The sequence below is a fragment of the Malurus melanocephalus genome, unplaced genomic scaffold, assembly GCF_030028575.1.
Source record: "Malurus melanocephalus ecotype Western Australia unplaced genomic scaffold, MMel_1.1 scaffold_225, whole genome shotgun sequence".
Taxonomy (NCBI): Eukaryota; Metazoa; Chordata; class Aves; order Passeriformes; family Maluridae; genus Malurus; species Malurus melanocephalus.
This window is the reverse complement of record NW_026623457.1, coordinates 33,890-52,097: the sequence shown is the minus strand read 5'-3', so window position 1 is coordinate 52,097 and position 18,208 is coordinate 33,890. Positions and strand designations below refer to the sequence as shown.

General features: G+C 38.9%; 1 protein-coding gene across 1 annotated transcript in view; it reads right to left on the bottom strand.

The window, feature by feature from the left end:
* The window catches only part of LOC130578400 (LIM domain-binding protein 2), an 82,067-nt gene that overhangs the window by 47,980 nt on the left and 15,879 nt on the right, over nucleotides 1–18,208 (bottom strand). The window contains exon 2 of the mRNA XM_057374465.1: nucleotides 4,512–4,684. Within this exon, the coding sequence (XP_057230448.1) occupies nucleotides 4,512–4,684 (173 nt within the window). The remainder of the gene's footprint in view (nucleotides 1–4,511; nucleotides 4,685–18,208) is intronic.

Sequence of the window (18,208 nt, the reverse complement as noted above, 5' to 3'; positions counted from 1 at the left end):
GTGAGGGGAGCAGAGGAGAGCCAGGACAACGGAGCTACTTCCACAGAAAGTGGCTTTGTGAGCAATCTTGTCTAAGAAAGGACAGAAAATATGGGGGGAAATAAATGCAGCAAGTGGGTACTACCTATAAATGAAAAATCAAATAAATTACTGGGGGCTTTTAAACAACTCCACAATTTTATGTGGAAAAGGTACTGTGGTTGCGGTCTTCATTTTATGTGGAAAAGGTACTGTAGTTGCGGTCTTCATTTTATGTGGAAAAGGTACTGTAGTTGTGGTCTTCATTTTATGTGGAAAAGGTACTCTGATTGTGGTCTTCATTAAGGTGAAAAATACAAGCCCAGTATAGTACCTTTTATGGGGGTACCATGGAGTATTGAAAATCATATCTGATTTGAAAATTACCACTGTTCATTAAAAAAAACTGAATTGGATATTTAGACTTACAATTCCTGTTCATAGTAAACTTGCAAGTGCAGGGCACACAGATATTGTGGAAACAGGGTGTAATGACATACAAAAGAAAAGGTTTCTGCACCTTTAATTTTAATACAGGTAGTATTTGATTGAAAAATAACCATCCCAGATTCAGCTGAGTCTGTTGAGCCTTTTTTCGAGCTCCAACTCAGGCCAGCTCTCACTTGGTCAATGGGTGGTTTTTCTGGTTAACAGTTCACTTAATATCATTATAGTTTTTCCTCACTGATTCTGCCAAAACACATAGGTAATTTTAACAGGCACACTGTACAGACAAATTCCTGTACACCACCTGTGAAGGAGAATCTTGCAACRAGTTCTCATCTGTCCTTTTCAACACACCTTAGTGATGCCTTCCAATATTTAATRTGCCTTATGTTTCACCCTAATTTTGATTTTCACATTACCTGCAYTATGATGAGAAATTACACAAGGGTACACATGCACACACTTAAGGATTCACAGAAGAAAAATATTATGTACTAATGTTACTGTGTTGAGGCCAAAGATCCTGGTTACTGACCAGTTAACATGAAAATATTTCAGGTTTTAAATAATTTTTTACAATAATACCTGTGGCTTCTCAAATGTTTCTTCTCTTAAGCTCAAACCGCCAAAGCTTGCRGTAGATTTTAGGCACTGGCATTAACAAATTTCAATAGAAAAACTTAAATACATTCCTCATATTAYGGTGGTAAAAATTTATAGATCTTATAAAGGAATTTAATTTCCTTACATAAAGTAGAATTTTACACATTGCTTTTAATCAATAATTTTGGCACAGTTCTTATTTTAAAAGGGCTATTTTTTTTTCTAAAAGCTGCCTTTTGCATAGAATCCAAAAAATCAAAAGGGTCTCCAATTAAGAAAACATTTTCTGTTGTGCTGAATTCATGTTACCGTACTGTGAGCTCTGACATTTTGTTTCTGTGGTAACCAAAATCAGCTGATTAGTTGGCATGGCAACAGAAAAGATGTAATCCCAGCAGACACACTCTAATCAATGCCCCCAGCACAGATGGTCTCCGGAGGATCAACAAGAAAGAGGCTGGCAGGCATTCAGGGTATCACGTGGTTGCTCTAGACTAGGCCAGGAAAAAACTAAAAAAGAACATTTCTCAAACTAACCAATAGCTTTTTAACCCCTTCACTGCACTTATTAATTGTAGGAATTTCAACTGCTTGTGCCTATGAAAACCAGCTTTGGTCCTGTGCYTTATTGCTCACAATCTCATTCTCCTAACACTGGGCATCTTTAGAAGTGTTCCCCCTTTATTAACTACCATTTCTCAAACATGAGCTGTTGCTTGAAAAGAATCCTAAAGCTTATCCAAATCTGGGCAATGCCCGATATTATTAGTAAGGATTAAAATCACTGAGTTTCAAGGTCTTCGCCAATAAAATCCAGCTGATGGCCCCACTGTCGAGAGCAGAAAGAGAGTTGTGAGTGCATGGGGTGCTCACTCTTYAGTGGTGAAGGCAATGCCCACCTCTGCCAGTACTGGGGAACATGAACATTGATAAATGTAGAAAAACAATTTGCCTGCACATAAAGTGGGAGAGCCAGAGTTGGAGTAAACACAGGGAAAGCAGAGACTTAGGAGRACTCCTAAAATTTTTGTCTTGAAGAAAACTTGAAGAAAAACGTGGAGCATCTCCCAGGCAAACAAACATAATAGTCTTGGCTTCAGTCTTTTACAACATTTTATTTATGCCATTGAACTGCTATAAATTCTTTGTAATATTAATTTATATTTTGATAAAATAATTTTTAAGTGTGTGGAACTTTACAAGGACCTCTTGGCCTCCAAAGACAAGCTGGACTATTAATATTCTGACTGCTAGGCATGTTCTGGCCATATTTGTTTGAAAAGAACTGGAAATGCCATTTTATATATTCATCCAATACTGCTGTATGCAGCGCGTTGCTCTAACTAGCAAAATATTGAAATGAATAAAACACATTTGATTCTTGATTCTGTGGACTCTTGATTCAATACATAATGAAAAGTGTGTCAGTCTGTTCTATTAGAAGTTAGAGTATTTGCAGCTGAGAATTTTCTTGTGARACTGAAACAGTTTGTAGTTTTGCACTAAACCCCCCCTCCCCATGGTATTTTCACTGGATCAAATTCAGATATGATCCAAGGAGCTACACAGTGCATTGCAGTAGTGCTTATTATAGGAGGTGTGCTTTGTTCCATCACCAATACTGTGAGTAGGAGTTTACCTTTGGGTGAGAGATCTGTGCCCTCAGTATCTCTGCTAGAAGTTAAACAAGCACAGCTGAGACAACATTCAGCTCTAACTGATTTCTGAGAGAGTAATATACTCTCTGCTCCCCTATTCCACCTTCCTATATTCAACTACAGTGTTTTATTTCAGATYTGCTCTTACTAACAAGTCATATTTTTAACATACAGGCATTAAAGCATCCTAGTTTTTCTCCTAGAATCCAAATCACCTCCCCACCTGAACTCTTCTACCAGGGCACAGARATTTACATTGGAATACACGAGAGAAATATGAGGGCTGAGGCAAACTGTGCAGTGCCAGCGCTGCAGCAGACAGAGACACACTGCACACAACAGGACAGTGGCACACGAGATGGGCACCCAGCCCAGTCCATACTTGCTTGTCCACCTTTGACTTGCTGGATTCAAACCTCTTTTCCAAAATAACAGCACTGTCCTATGCTGCCATGGTAAGTCAAATAATCTAATTTAACTGAGAAAAGTGTTCTGTATTTACTTGTTGACAAAACCCAAACCAAGCCCCTTTTATTTGCTATTGCATTAAAGCTAACACAAAGGGAAATGACACAGAAATGCCTTTAGGGAGCTCAGCAGTGAAGCAGCTCCTGTGTAACTTTGGCACATCTCCCGCACATGGCCAGGACTCGCAGCTCCTCATGAGCAGTGAGGTGGCAAAGAGGTGCTAATAGGAATGTCTGATCCCTCCTCTGTCTCTCTGTGTCTGTGGAAGCCACAGGGGCTGCAGTGGGTTCGCGTTTCCCGGCTCACCAGTGCACTGCACCAGCAGCTTCCTTCCCTTCTGAGCAGCACCCCAAGGGCAGAGAAGGCACAGGACTCACATAATTGCTAAAACAGCACGAGGGGTGGAGACCCTGGTCATGATCTGTCAATAGCCAGTGACTTAAAATTAAAATTTCCACAGTCCTGCAGACTATGGGCAACACGGTTTAGCTACCTTCTGTTGCCCCTTCTCCTTTTCTTCTTTTCTTCATGAAAAAGTTAAAGATGAACAAGTACAAGATGGAAAACCATTACTTCCTGATAATGTATTAAAAAGTATTCACTCCCATTTTGATTTTTTTGGATCAGTTTTGATCAGTTTGATTTTGATTTTTGATTTTAATCAGTTTACTGATCTTTTTAATATAAGAAAATTTTTGTTTTAATTTTTACTTTTCACCTTTTTGGTATTGCTACTCTTTTTTTATATAGATATGYGGCACCCATTTTATTTACAGGACTAGATGTGCCTAATACATGAAGATAATTTCCTTTCAATTACAAATATTGAATGTTCACTAACTTGATCCAGAGCATGCTTCAATCGACTCCTTCCATTGACTTCATTGCCCTTTGGATTGGCATCCTACTGTATTAAATCACAATTTTCCTAGAGATTTATAGCCCTTGTACTAGGTAAGTATCAAATGTAATGCATRCCATTCCAAATGGTAGGCACCAGCAATGTGAAATCTCATTTAAAATCTAACCCAGAGAAAAGATGGGCAGGCTGAATTTAATTCACCTAAAACTGATAGTTCTGGCAACCTGGCATTATGTGCTTCTCTTGCAATCTTTCTGGGAGAATTGCAGGAGATAACCACAGAATTTTCCAGTCATATAATGAATATAGAAAACAGTAATTAAATGGCTCCAAGGGTTTTCAGTATTAGAAATAATCTACCGGAAAAATTCAACAGCCAATATTTTTCACTCTTATACACACTAAAAAAGAAAACAAAAAGCCAACAACATGCTTTATTGAGTCTTCCCTGTTACCTTGGTAAACATGGGTTTTCCATGCTGAGTGACCATGGTGCATTGATCACAGTCCACTGTGATGGATGAGTTGTGGTATGACTCTTTTGAGTGCTTGAGAATGTAATACAGGTCTGTTACACCTCCTTCAAAGACAGTGCTAAAATAACGAGGRATGAGGGTTCTTCCAATTGCTGTGAGGAAAATACAAAGCACAATTCAGCAAATGCTCTAGTTATAAAATCTCAAACCATTTGCTAACAGTACATGAATAATTTTAAGTTCAATGAAATCAAACTTTCATTTAACGAATATAATACATGTTCTCTCCCTTTGTAGGGACAAAGTTGCGCCTGCTCCCACTGAAATCAATGAAAATGGCTGACTCCATTCAGAGGGAGTGGGCTCATTGTATTTAATCTTTTTACACTGATGGCAAGTTAGAGTCACTCTTGAAACCATCTGCAAGGTTTTTTGTCCCAATGTAATTATTATACAAAACCCCACATGATGTCAATTACTACTAAAAGCGGAATATTACCCATAAATGTATAAATACAAGTGGTGTGYATTGACAGAAATATACTTCTACACCCAAAAAAGCAAAGCACATTGTGTACACATACATGTTTGTTTGTGTGTGCATTTATATTTCTGTATTTATATATATCCACCCATGTATGCACACACACACATACACGTGCACTCTTGATTCAATAGGAGGGATACTACTGAGAAATTGGACTACTGGGGAATAGAGGAGGACCTGAGAAAGGAAAACTAGAACGTTATACAATATGTGACTACCCACAGATCAATCTGAGATCTCTCTTTAGACCAGTATTTATGTCATAGGCTATAAGGTCTGAGCAGATGCCTGAACTCACTTATATGCACCACTTAAAGCCCAACCTAGGGGCTAAAGGTGCCCAATTCAGCAATACTTAGTTGGGCAAAGCTTYCACTGAAGTTGCATGTCTAACTTCAGTAGTAGTGCCAGGTAAGTTTTACAAGGCCTAATTCCAAAAATATAATAGTGAGAGTGAGCTTCTGAGTATATTTCAGATGCACAAACTAGCAGCAGCACTGACATCAAAGGCAATTATCTCATATGCAACTGATGCTTTCCATCTCCTTCTTTACAGATTTGAATGTAACCACAAGCCTGGTASAACAGAACACTTCAGTTTATAATGGATGGATACTCCCATACCAAATGACTCATTGCTTTGCAAGCATTAATCAATCCACAGTAATTTTGAGTAGTGGATACATAAAAATTGCCTCCATTTGATAGGGAAAAACCAAGTAATCTAAATGGTCTCTTGGAAGAATSAGATAGAAAAGTCACCATCAACAGGCAAGATTAGAGTTTATTAGCTCCTAATTCTAATTTGTGTATGTGGTGAGTCATGTCTCCCTCATTTGCTGTATACTTTTGAGAGTGATTTCTAAAAAAACTATTTTCATAGAAATTTTGCCAGCATGTGAACAAAGGCTCTTGAACCTTAAAATGCATTTGCAAATGGGTGTTGCACATTAAAGAATATGGAATTTTCACAGYAGTTCTGTGACTAATGTTTTTGTTCTGTGCATTGCAATGTAGAACATTATAGGCAACCATAATGCAAGTTGTATAATGAAAATATGCAAATATAGAAAATAAGGACTTGTTAAAGCTTTTGCTGTAATATCAGATATCAATGTAGTTTAAGGTACAAAAATATCCCACACTCTCTGGAAGTGGCTGACAATTCAGTGAATACATTGAAAGACTGTTATACGACTCTAGATCCTACCCCACCCCCATTAACCATGCATATAATAATTTTTTACAGTCTTTTAATTTAATTTAGAAAAACCGAAGTCCAGTGTATTAGCATAGGATTTAATTCATGGTTTAACTCAAATTTCTTCATGTTGGTGTGGTATATAGTAAAAAGTGAAATTTACTCATCAAGTTAATTTCTTGCTCCCCGAAGGCTAATTAGTGCAAATTAAATTTCCTGCTAATCATCTTAAGCAGCAAATGGGYGATATGAAAATCCAGCATTCCTACTGATTGTGATAAACCTCTATTCATGTGACTTACGCACTGCATAAATATCTTGAAACTATTTAACTGCAGTTTATAGACTGTTCCCAAAGTAGCATGGTCATATGGTGTYGCTTTTTGCCCTGTACTTACAGCTACAACACATTAAAGAAGGCTAGAAAGACATTAAATAATTTATTCTTACTACTAGTAAGCATTTTTAATAAAAATTATTTCCTAGTAAGCGTTATCTATGTTTGCCACAGGGATACGCTACTGTGAAGAACAAAGTGGGAGACCAAAGGGATGAAGAGGAGTAGAGGTGCACACAAGGATATGCTCCATGGAACCTGATTTTCCATGACAGATGCACATGCAGACCCTGTCGGTCTGTAAAACTGAAAGCAACTGATGCAAATATCCAACATAAATATTAATAGCTAAATATTCAGCTCTGGAAGAAACAGTCATGGAAACCTGTGTTAATGAGCAGACCTGTCCTCAGCTCACAGAAGACTGAAGCATGTTCAAGGTTTTGGTTCTCTTCCCGAAGCACTCAATGGCTTAAAAAGATAATTTAATTCCTAGGACAAACAAGAAACTCTACAGGAGTAACAAGGGTTTTTTTTTTAGTGCAAGAGATGGCATTTCCAAGAACAACAAAAGGCTGTGGAACAGCTCTTAGGAGTCCTACAGATCATCACAAGCTTTGTGCATTTTTTAGTGTAAAGGACTTTTCCTTGAATTTTTCTCTTCCAAAACATTATTGTGTGTGTGCTGCTCTGCTGCATGCWTACACACAATCCTTTCCTGGGCAAAAGAATGGAAACATGGCAAAGGTGCTTTTTCTTCCCTACTTGCAGCAGATGAACATGCTCGTGTATGGATGTGCTCACCCGCCTGTGCCTCCCGCCGTACATTCAACAAGATTTCAGCAACACCATCTATCTTCTGCTAGTGACCCCTGAAAGATGYTTCCTAGGAGGACCCTGAATAGTGTGGAGGCAGGATTATGGGACAACAGAATATCTGTGGGCACTTCCTTGTGCCAATGAAGTGAATTCACCCCTTGCAGAGCACAGAGCAAGCTCTATGCCAGCCTGGCCRTGGGTCTGCAATTCCCCAGTGTCAGTCACAGCAATAACTGCAAGCAGTCTAAACTGCACATCCAATCACACCAGTGGTGCTGAACAAAGCTTTATTGCTACTGCAGCTGGAATTCCTTCGTATTTTGGAGCTTGGCCTTTAGTCCACAGAACACATGTTCAAAAATGTGTGTCTGTGCATGGTTTTGCAGGGCTCCTCCCTCCTACACCACACTTTTCCAAAGGAGCATCACRTGGAGCCCTCAGAGCCCGCACACAGTTCTCAGCCAGGCCAGCTCTCAGCTGAGCATTTGCAGTAGCAGTTGGAGTATGGAGTTTTTGTCATTTCCTTTCCTGGTGTTAGAACTTTGTTCTTTCTCCAGTCTTTTTGCTCACCTACCCCCAGGGTCCAATGATGTGTTTTSTCACCTCAAGGTTGGTTGCTTACATGGGTTATCTTCCAAGCTCACTGTTCAACTCCCAGTATCTTCCTGTCTTCTCCCCCTGCTCAAGTGTTGCCCTTTTTCTTTCGCTGAAGGACACTTATTAACCTAMCCTAAATCTACATGATTTCTTCCTATTTGTTACTTAAGAAGGCCCAGTTATTTAGTCTCAGTCTCCTTGTTCTCCTCCAGGTTGCCCAAAATGCCAACTTCATACACACTTTTCAGTGCCCTCCCTACCCAGCCAGGCTTCCACAGCTCCTTGCCCCAGGCTCCCTGCCTTAGCAGCCCAAGCACTCCTTCTGCATCTTGATTTTGTGGGTTCCTCCTCCTCTCCCCACAATTTTTTCTCCAAATTAATCCCATTTGTCCTTCCTTCCTTCAAGCTTCTCATCAGCCACAGAGCAGTCAAGAGGACCTCTTTCCCCTGTGTCCCCCCCAGCCCAACATATCCCCATTCCCTGTATTTCTCTCATTGACTTCCAACTCTCCCTTATTCAATCATCCTCCATCTTCTCCTTTCATCTCCCARTTATAATTTCTCTCTCCTCTATCATATCAATGTCACCTGGTCCTGATTTTTACCTTCCCTTTTTTTCACCCGATTTTCCCTTTTTCTTTCCTCTACATTCAGGTCAAGTTCCTTCCTTGGTAAGGCTGCCTGGATCCCAGGCACATCTGCCAGCAGTGTAGAAGGAAGAATTTCCCACTCTTGCATGCACCACTGGCTGGCTGAGCCTTTCCTTTGGGTTTTGTAATGGAAATGGCCATGATTCCATATAGTCCTTAGCTGCAAAATATCTAGTTATTCTATGYAGTTGGCATGTGGACACCCCATTGGGCTGCTACTATGTTCCTGGGAAGGGAGACACTGGAAAATTCAGCTGTCAAACTCTAGTAAAGCCTGTGCTGAATACCTGAGAATGGGTGGCTCTCTTTTCCCAAAATGTTTAGAAATCTAAATTCAGTCAGATTTCCACAAAGAGGACAAAAGGGACACCAGTAACACAAAGGAGAGCAACTCTAAAGCACACAGAGTTTTAAACGTTTAAAAAAACAAACTTGCAATACTTTTGTAACACAGAAAAAATACCTTCATCTATACAAATAATAACAGGCTTTTACTGTCCCATTACCCACAAAAGACCATTTAATTGTGTGAAATGTGACACACCCCTTGCAAGATACTGTATACACTGGAAGGAAAATTCACCTGCCCCTCAGCATTGGGACATTAAAAAATTCCAAATCACTGGAATGCTGCTTTAAATTATCATTTTGTCCTGGGCAGCATTTCTCCCGGTATCTGAGGATGTACCATTTCTTATGAGATGTGGGTATGGCAACATAATCTTTGCTTGATTTGCACAAGCAGTTGCCCAGATAGCAAAGCAAAGTGAATCAAAATCAGCTGGATTTAGCAAAAAGAGGTAGTTATTTATTTGAAAATGTCTCTAAGAAAGGCATCTCTGAAATGAATATTTTGCACAAAATAGAATSCTGTCAGCCACTGGTATGATGTAACTTTAGCCTATTTTATAGTGTGACAGCTTGGCTACACATGATTCCATGTACCTTTTCCATGGATCAGACACCAAAAAACAATTTTAGAATWGAAGTAAGATAGATTTGTGACACTGCCCCAAATATGAATGGTCCAGAAATCAATTAATTCAATCTATGAACATAGGCAAGATGCTTTATAGGTCAGTAACAGTTATATTACATATAATTCCACAAGTATCACACCTGGGGAATTCTAAAGAATAGAATGAAACCATCTGACATATGAAATGGCCCAAGGCCTGCCTCTCAAGAATGAATACACTGAGGTCACCCTCCTGCTTTTTGGCCTGAGACAATGATGATTAGGGTATCCCTCTSTCACCCTCATGCTAGGAATTATTATTTTCATGCTGTCCTTCAGTTTATTTTCCCTTTTAAATATGTTTCCCTGAGCATAAAATACTTATTTCTGCCAAGAATATGTTTATTCTAGAATTATTTTTCCAGCCCAAATTGAGCCAAAAAAGTCCAATGATCTCTAGATGGGATTGTCCATAACTYGTTCAGGGTTTTTCCAAGCCTCAGGTTGGGACAGCCAGTTAAAAAAGTAGTTTGCAATATAATTTTGGAACCACCACATGATGTGGTGGTGTTGGTACTGTTGGATGGTTTGGGKTTTTTTCCCCATGGAAGATTCTAGTAAAATAGAAAGTAAACATGTTTTTCCAGTTCACAGGAAAACTGGTATTATTTGTGGGTTAGGAATAGTAGAAGAACATTTCCTCCCTTTGTGTGCCAAAGATAGGCTGTCAAAATCTCAGTGCCCCCAGTACAGAATGAAGGGTCACGGCCTTTTTGMAGAGGCAGGACTTGATAGCAAACCCCTCCTTGCTCACTGGACTGCTCATGTGTTGCCTTTAAAGTAGAACCTCTCAGAATCWGACATTTGGGTTTAGCATATACACCACGTAAAATAACTGCCAAGTTGGTGTAGAAAAAAAACCATGGAAGTGTTAATCAGCGAAATAAAAATATTGGTTTTATTGTTTTCAGGCTGGTTTTTTGCAGTTTGAATCCTGTCAAGCCCTCTGTCTTTAATTAAAGCTAGGTTATAAAATAAGTAATAAAACAGAAAGAAATAAAAGCAAAAAAATATAAAACATTAAAAGCCTTTAAAAGTTCCACAGAATCAGCAACAGAATGAAAAAAAAACACCCTTTGCTTATAGCTTAATGGAGCTCTGGAAGCTCTGGTGCAGCCTGAAGCTGATTATTTCATCAACATGCTATAGATAAGCTTGAGGAACTCTGCTGGYTGGGGCTGTGGGTTTTTTTTGGCTCCCAACACAAAATGTTGGGCTGTCCCATAAAGCTCTAGGCAGACTATGAGAGTCTCTTGCTTGAGAGATTATCACAGTTGGATCTCAGTAATTAAATGGAGATGTAACTAACTCTCCTCAGCCAGATGCAGGGACYAGGGAAGCCAGGAGACAACAGCCCATTGATTGCAAATGAACCTTCCKGGGCACTGCAGAAGAGAGAGAGCATGAGCTTTCTGTTAATTGTTAATTGACATCTCTGGGCATGGCTAACTAACATCTGCTTGGGCCAGAGCTTGGCATGTTCATTAACATATGTTTCTGTAACTGAAGTAAACAAACCAGTGCACACAGARCAAAACTTCATGGAGTTACTTAGTGACATCACTGCTGTTATCCTGCCTACACTTCTATTTGCCCAAAATTGTCCCAGTGACAGAGCACATCAGCTGTGTTTTCTTCCAGACACAGCCCATCTGTCTGGGATGTGGAGGGTGGTATCCCTTCTGAAGATGGGCAATAGCAAAGCTCCAGTTTTCAGTGCTGTGACCTGCTCTCTGGAAGAGCTGCGAGGCAGGATGCTCATGGGACYGCTCCTCCACCTCTGTAAGACCTTATCTGCTGAGTGGATTCAAACCCAAACACAAATCTGTCAATTCCTGGGAAAAAATACTGTCATATTTGATAGTGTGGCACAGAAGGCAGTGAAAAGACAGTCTAATAAGTCCAAATTCTGTCTCAGAGACATGTGGGCCATGTTGATTAAACCACCCACATGTATCCAAGGCAGAATCTGGCACACACAGACCTGTCCTTTTTTAATCCCTATCCAGTGTGTAAGACTGGGCTTCTATCATGTAGAGTACTTAAAGAATAGAAATTAGAATGCATGAATAATTTCCATTTACAGAAATTTCTAGTTATTTATACAAATTAAACAATGAATAAAAGTAAATGTATGATATAAARTCTATACAATATTAATACTGTCAATATTTATTTATTTATTAGTGGGCACTAGTGTACTTTTAATAGTATTAAACTTGTAATGCACTACATTGCATTTACACATTCAGAAAACATTCATATAACCTACACACATTACAAATTTTAAGCTCCATGAAGTCTGGAAGATCATGAAGTAGTACCTCCATATTGCTAAGCACACCTTTTGAGGAGTAAAATTAGKATATATTCTTCCTACCTACTTAAAACTGTGGGTTGTGTTTTTTTTTTATTTAATGATCTACTTAGCACCTTTTGGATATTGTGGAAATCTAATGTTTCCAACCAATTTGCCTTTRTTCTCAATTTTGTAACAAAATTACAAAGTGGAATGTGTAACATGAGTTTAGTACTGTTACTGAGTGACTTGAATCCTTCCCACAACCAGAATGCACTGGTTTTGTTTAGACCCAGATACTTTCATGATATTTGCAGTACCTTATTTATTTTATATCAACAACATTTCCTACAGTTAAAGGTTATTATCCAAAATATTAAAGCTTATAAAGTTGTAAATTTCTACGGTTTTTTTCCTTCAATTCTTTATAGCCTGTGTAATTCAATAATTGTGTTAGGTATGACTGTGCCTTTTCTACAGTATTTTCTAACATTTTACTCTGGTGAGGATTTGCGTGTATAATTCTGATTCACTTGGTAGTGTATTTCCTTTTTCCAAAGAGTGTAACCAGCACTTCAATCCTCTAAAACACACTTGAGTCAAGAGCAAGTAACAGAAACTACGGCAATGGAACCTCAGCTTTACTCCCCACACCTTGTGACCCTTATTCTCAACAGACATATAATCTGCAACTCAGTCTTAAATCCTTCATCCCTCTGAAGAGAGACAATATTTCACTATAATTCATTTTGGTAAAAAAATTCAGAAAAGAACTATAAACCCCTCTATATATCTCAGCACAAAGCTAAACTGCAGCAGCGTAATTTTTAATTAAGGCTCAGCCAGCCTACCTATTACAATAAAATCTCCTCCACCTTTTTCTTATTACACTGGCAGCAGAACACCAGTCTTTAAAGAGCTGCTCACTACAAAATTCATTCATCAGATCTCGAGTATTTCAGCCTCAGGCTAAGAGACTCTCGACCAGGGAATGTAGAAAGCAAGCAGCAGAGCCCAAGATCCCTTTCACAGGACAGCACCTGGGCTTGGAGAGCACCTCTGGCATCATCCCACCCTCTGCTCAGAGCAGGGCCATCGGCAGTGGCTTTTCTAGGGCTGTGTCCCAGTTGGGTTTTGAATGTCTCCAAASATGAAGTGTTTGACCACCTTTGAAGGAAAACAGGTTTTTTGTGTTTTAATGAAATTTTGTTTTACTTTCTGCTCAGTGCCTCTTGCATTACCCTGGGCAAAGCTGAGAAGTCTGACTCTATCTTCTTTACTCTGTCCCCATCATATATTTGCACACATTACAGGTTTCTCCAGGCTGCACAGTCTCAACTCTCTCAGCCTCTCCTCACACAGCAAATCCTCCAAGCCCTTCATCATATCCACGTCTCTTTTCTGGAATCACTCCAATATATCYGTGTCTTGCTTCTAAATGGTATATCCAAACTGAATATCCTGAACCAGATGTGTCTCACCAGTGCTGAAGGAAAGATCCCCTCCCTCAAACTCTCCCTCAGCAGCCCAGGAGGCTGTTGATTTCTTTCTGTGGCACACTGCTGGCTCACAGTCAACTTCAGCTCTCAGCTCCTTTCCTGCAGGTCTCATAACCAGTGTCTCAAGCTGAAACACAAATAGCAGAGCACCAGCCCTGCACAGTTCGTACCAGCTTCAAGCTTTAATTTTTTCCTCTGTATCCAYTGACAACACTAAGTACTTAGAGAGTCTGCTACTTGATCCTAAAGTGAAAACTCAGAGCTCTGTTTAAACAATTGAATTAGGTTTCTAATAGTACAGAGCAGGCCAGACTCTTACCCCACACTGAAAAATTCAGAATTTGTCATGGTAGGCAGATTTATTAGGAAGCACATGGTCTAAGATTATTTTTTTCAGCTGGAGGGGAGAAATGTTTAGGTGGGTTACCCATATTCTTGTTCAACAGGCAAAAATATATACCTTAGGTGAGGAAGCTCCAGTTTTAACTTACAAGTCTTATAAATCAAAACCATCACTCCCATGATGAAWATTTAGCAAAGAGAATATTTGCATTTGCATAAAAATTCTACACTCTGAATGCAAACAAAGCCAGAACAAATGGTTTGCCTGCTTGCAGTATACAGCTACTCACATTCTGTGCTAATCAGTTTGAAGAAAGAGTAGTTCAGTTAACTTTGTTCAACAACTGCAAAGGAGAAAGTTTTAAAAGCACACCAAAGAGGTTATTCACAGYTGTATGACAAACCACTGTCAAAACATAACAAACCACAACCAAACTCAAGCAGAAAATGACAAAATGTAAGACCGTAAAAATGATGGAAATTGTGCAGGACAGGCATTTTARATGAACAAATGCAATATGTACCAGCATAAAGGACCAACACAGCAGAGAAAATGATACCCAGAAAAGTTGTCTCAAGAAATAAAAGCAAAAACATAARATTCAAATGACAGGACACTGAACGGAAGGGACAAAAACCAGGGAAACCATCCAGTTGTATTAAATCAAGAACATCCCTGACCCCTGACTTCATCTGACCTAGTAGAATGCTAAACACGGCACAGGAAAAAAAAGAACTATGTAAAAACATAAGCAAAATGATGTTAAGATAAAGTGATATTTGCTATATCCTCCCACACTGCCACAATCCTTTTAAGCAGGTACCAAAGCTGGTCTGAAACAGAATCTAGACAGAGACCTCAAAAACAAAGCTTGAGTGCTGCAGAAAAGGTATTTGCCTTTCTGTGATGTTTTCATGCTGATGGTGGGTTAAGTGACCAACCCACATATTTTRCAGCCATCTCCCCAATTAATCTCTTATTGGTCTAATTCAAACAGTTCCATGACAATTAAGCAAATCACTGGAATCACACTAATTACCACTTGCTAAGAATTTGGCCATTATATTGAGGATCACCCTTTCCTTCCTCCTTCCTCCCTCCAAATTGTATAAATATTCCAGTTGTTGCTACAAAAGCACATAGGAAGATCTCTTGTGCTGTATTTTCTGGAGTGAAGTTGTTCTGGAGACAGATGTCTACAAATAAAATTCTACCMGTTTCTAATCTCCAGTCTCTCCTCTGAACCATGTCAAAATGGGAAACCAAGGCAGAAAAAAAAGGTCTTATACCTATTCTAGAAATACTATCAAACATGTGCAGTCTATATGAGGGAAGAATGAACAACTGAGAAAGTAATTCACAGGTCCCTTTCACCCTTAGAAATGTTGGAAGAGAAGCYGTGAGTGACTGAGACAGAGTATCATATGTGTCTTTCCTGCTTTGATGAGGGCATCATATGAGGGCTTTCCTGCTTCTAAAGTTCCCGATTTTCATCCAGGCAAAATAAGCAACATCACACACTATTAATTAGCTGCAACTCTGATAAATTCTATTTTTGGTCTCAGTCCAGTTTGTATCTGCCAGAMTAGCACCTCACATCATTACCATCATGCCCGATGAGAAGCCTGAGGACACCATTCATGATGTGAAGTCAAGACAAGCACAGGCTGCTGGCACCTCAGAGGGTTTAGCTCAGACAGAATTTACCTTTTTTCTTGGAAGCTTTCTGCAGCTGTCCACAAGCTCCCTTTACTGGGAGACAGCAAAACCAGTACCTATGGCAGCCAGTTTAAGCAGTTGAAGCTATTCCTTCACCGTGGTTAGTACAGGGTAAACATTGTCATGAATGTTTCTATAAATCATGTTGTAGGCAGACACCAACTTGCTCTGCTAACACTGAGTAACCCAAAAGCTACATTTTTGTATAGCTTGGCATTATGTCTGAGGAAGCAATTCCTGTGAAGAGGCAGCATATATTGGTTTGAGCTCTGAGAGAGATGAAAATGGCCACACAGCATCTGGTCAGCTCGGGGTGTGGCGAAAACGGACTCATATAGKCATTGGCCACACAGGCACAGCTGACCTCCTCAACACTGGGAGAATTCTTTTCCTGGCAAGACTGAAACCCACAGGCTGGCAATGTGAARGAGAAAGATAGTCCTTCAGGCTCAAGCACTGTCAATCAAGCATCACAGCATGGTCCACATTCAGGTGAATAATACCAGAGGTGAAACGGGATGATATGAGCATCAAAGGGGCACAACATAGTGGGGAGTGTGTCTGGAGAACTGGAGGGAGGTGAGGGGTTACAGTGACATGATAAAAGATATACATGGCATTCTCAAAATCCTCCAACTGCATTGAGCACATGTGGATTGATAACCAGCATGATTTTTCTGGTAATGTTATGCTGTAGATGTATGAACAATATCTCACCAGTGGATAATATCAGTTGTCGGTTACATACATGTTTTATAACAACCAGAACACTCTTTTTCAAAAAGCTGTTGGTGGTTGGCTTTGATTTCTTTNTTTTTTTTTTTTATGCAGCTAAGCTTGCTTTCCCACTCTCTTTCTCTTTCAAGCTCATGGAATTTAACTGCAGAGAAAGTAAAAATGCTATTGAACACACTGGACAAATCATTAGAAAAATAGTCTACCATTTAAAAATGTTTTGTTGGTTTTGAAAGTGTGCCTTGTTTATTACCCTTAAAATGAAGGCAAGTGCCCTGTGTTCAGTTAGACAAATCAGATGTCTGACAGAATAACATGAAATAATAAAGAAGCTCTTTCAGAAAAGGGCAAGCAATGTAGCAGGTTTATAAGTTTCAGTCAGAACACGCATCATATGTAGGTTTTAATAAAATTTTATGCAGTAAGTAATTCGGAATGCTCTTAACTTGCAAAACATAACATCAGTAAATAAGTACTACAACAAATCTGTGCTGAAGTTGAAACAACCACTTTCTATGCTTTCTGTCCTTTTAGCTGATGATACATTTTTTTCACATTTCCCAGAGAGTCATTATATTATCTTCTCAGAACAGTTTTTCTACAATGACTCGYTGTGATTTCTGGAACCACCATAGGTGAGATACAGTTCCCATGACAATCTTGAACTGCCACTGTAAGGACAATTTCAGGGACTCCCTGAACATAAAACACCCACCAAGCAGGATCAACCCAAATGCCCACCCAGACCAACATCATCATTTAACAACAGACAAACCAGAAACCTATGAAAATAATGGGRAAAAAAAATGACAAGTGTGGCATGATCCTTGYCCTGGTCCATCACACCTACTTCCAAAAATAAACAGGTAGAAAACTACAGAAGCAATGGTTGCATACAGTTAGACATGACAATCACAGCTACTAATAGCTGTTGACATCCGAATACAGTGAGAGTGCAGGGAACCCCATGCTCCAAATGCCACCCCAAAAACTCTTAATTTAATTACAGAAAAATACACACAGACTTTGTTATCTCAGGCTGAAAGCATATAAAAATTTTCTCTCAGAACACATTTTCCTRCAGAACTTCAAGAAAGAAATTCAAGGTGGGAAGCTCTTTTCTAAAGATTTAGCAATAACTTTTATGTATCAGCAGTGCTTGACAGGGTTACAGTGCAACTCTCCCAATAAGAATCCCTGTTGACATCAAAGAGAATGATTGCAGATAGATAACTTGATATTCTGATCTCTTAATAAGGCATGACCATACAATTCATAATACATCTTTGAAAAATTAAATATATTTTTTCAAAATCTACCACATTTTAAAAATGYATAGAAATCACCAAGTGTGAGAAATCTAATTTAATTTGGTATACTTTAAACTCATGATATCAAGCAGGACTCTGAATAAAAAAAAAAAGATACTCCACCTTGCACTGTGAACATACAAATATATTGCTGTAAACATCTGTATTTGAAATATTCCCCCGACTTTCAAATAATTTGTAGATATCTCAAAAGTAGGAATATACATTTTTATTTAACATCAACATTGCAAACTCAACTCAGAATCTGAAACMAAGTTTTGTGCCAGCTATTGCAGTGAATAGTGAACTGACTTACTTGTTTACAAAAACTAACACCATGTAAGAGTAAGCTTGGTAGGAACCAATTWATACTTTTACTGTAAGACAAATAAAAAAGGTACTGGAATAAAATACAGAACACCAGTCCAAAATTGTTCTGTTGAGAGCATCCATTACATAGAAGAGTAATAGAAAGCAATACTCTTACAAGGTTGTTTTTTCACCATAACCATAGAAAAACATCTCTGCCTAAAGTCAACCTTCCTTCACTGCACTAATGCATTAATACATTAATATTTTCAAATGATTTCTCTCCCATTAAT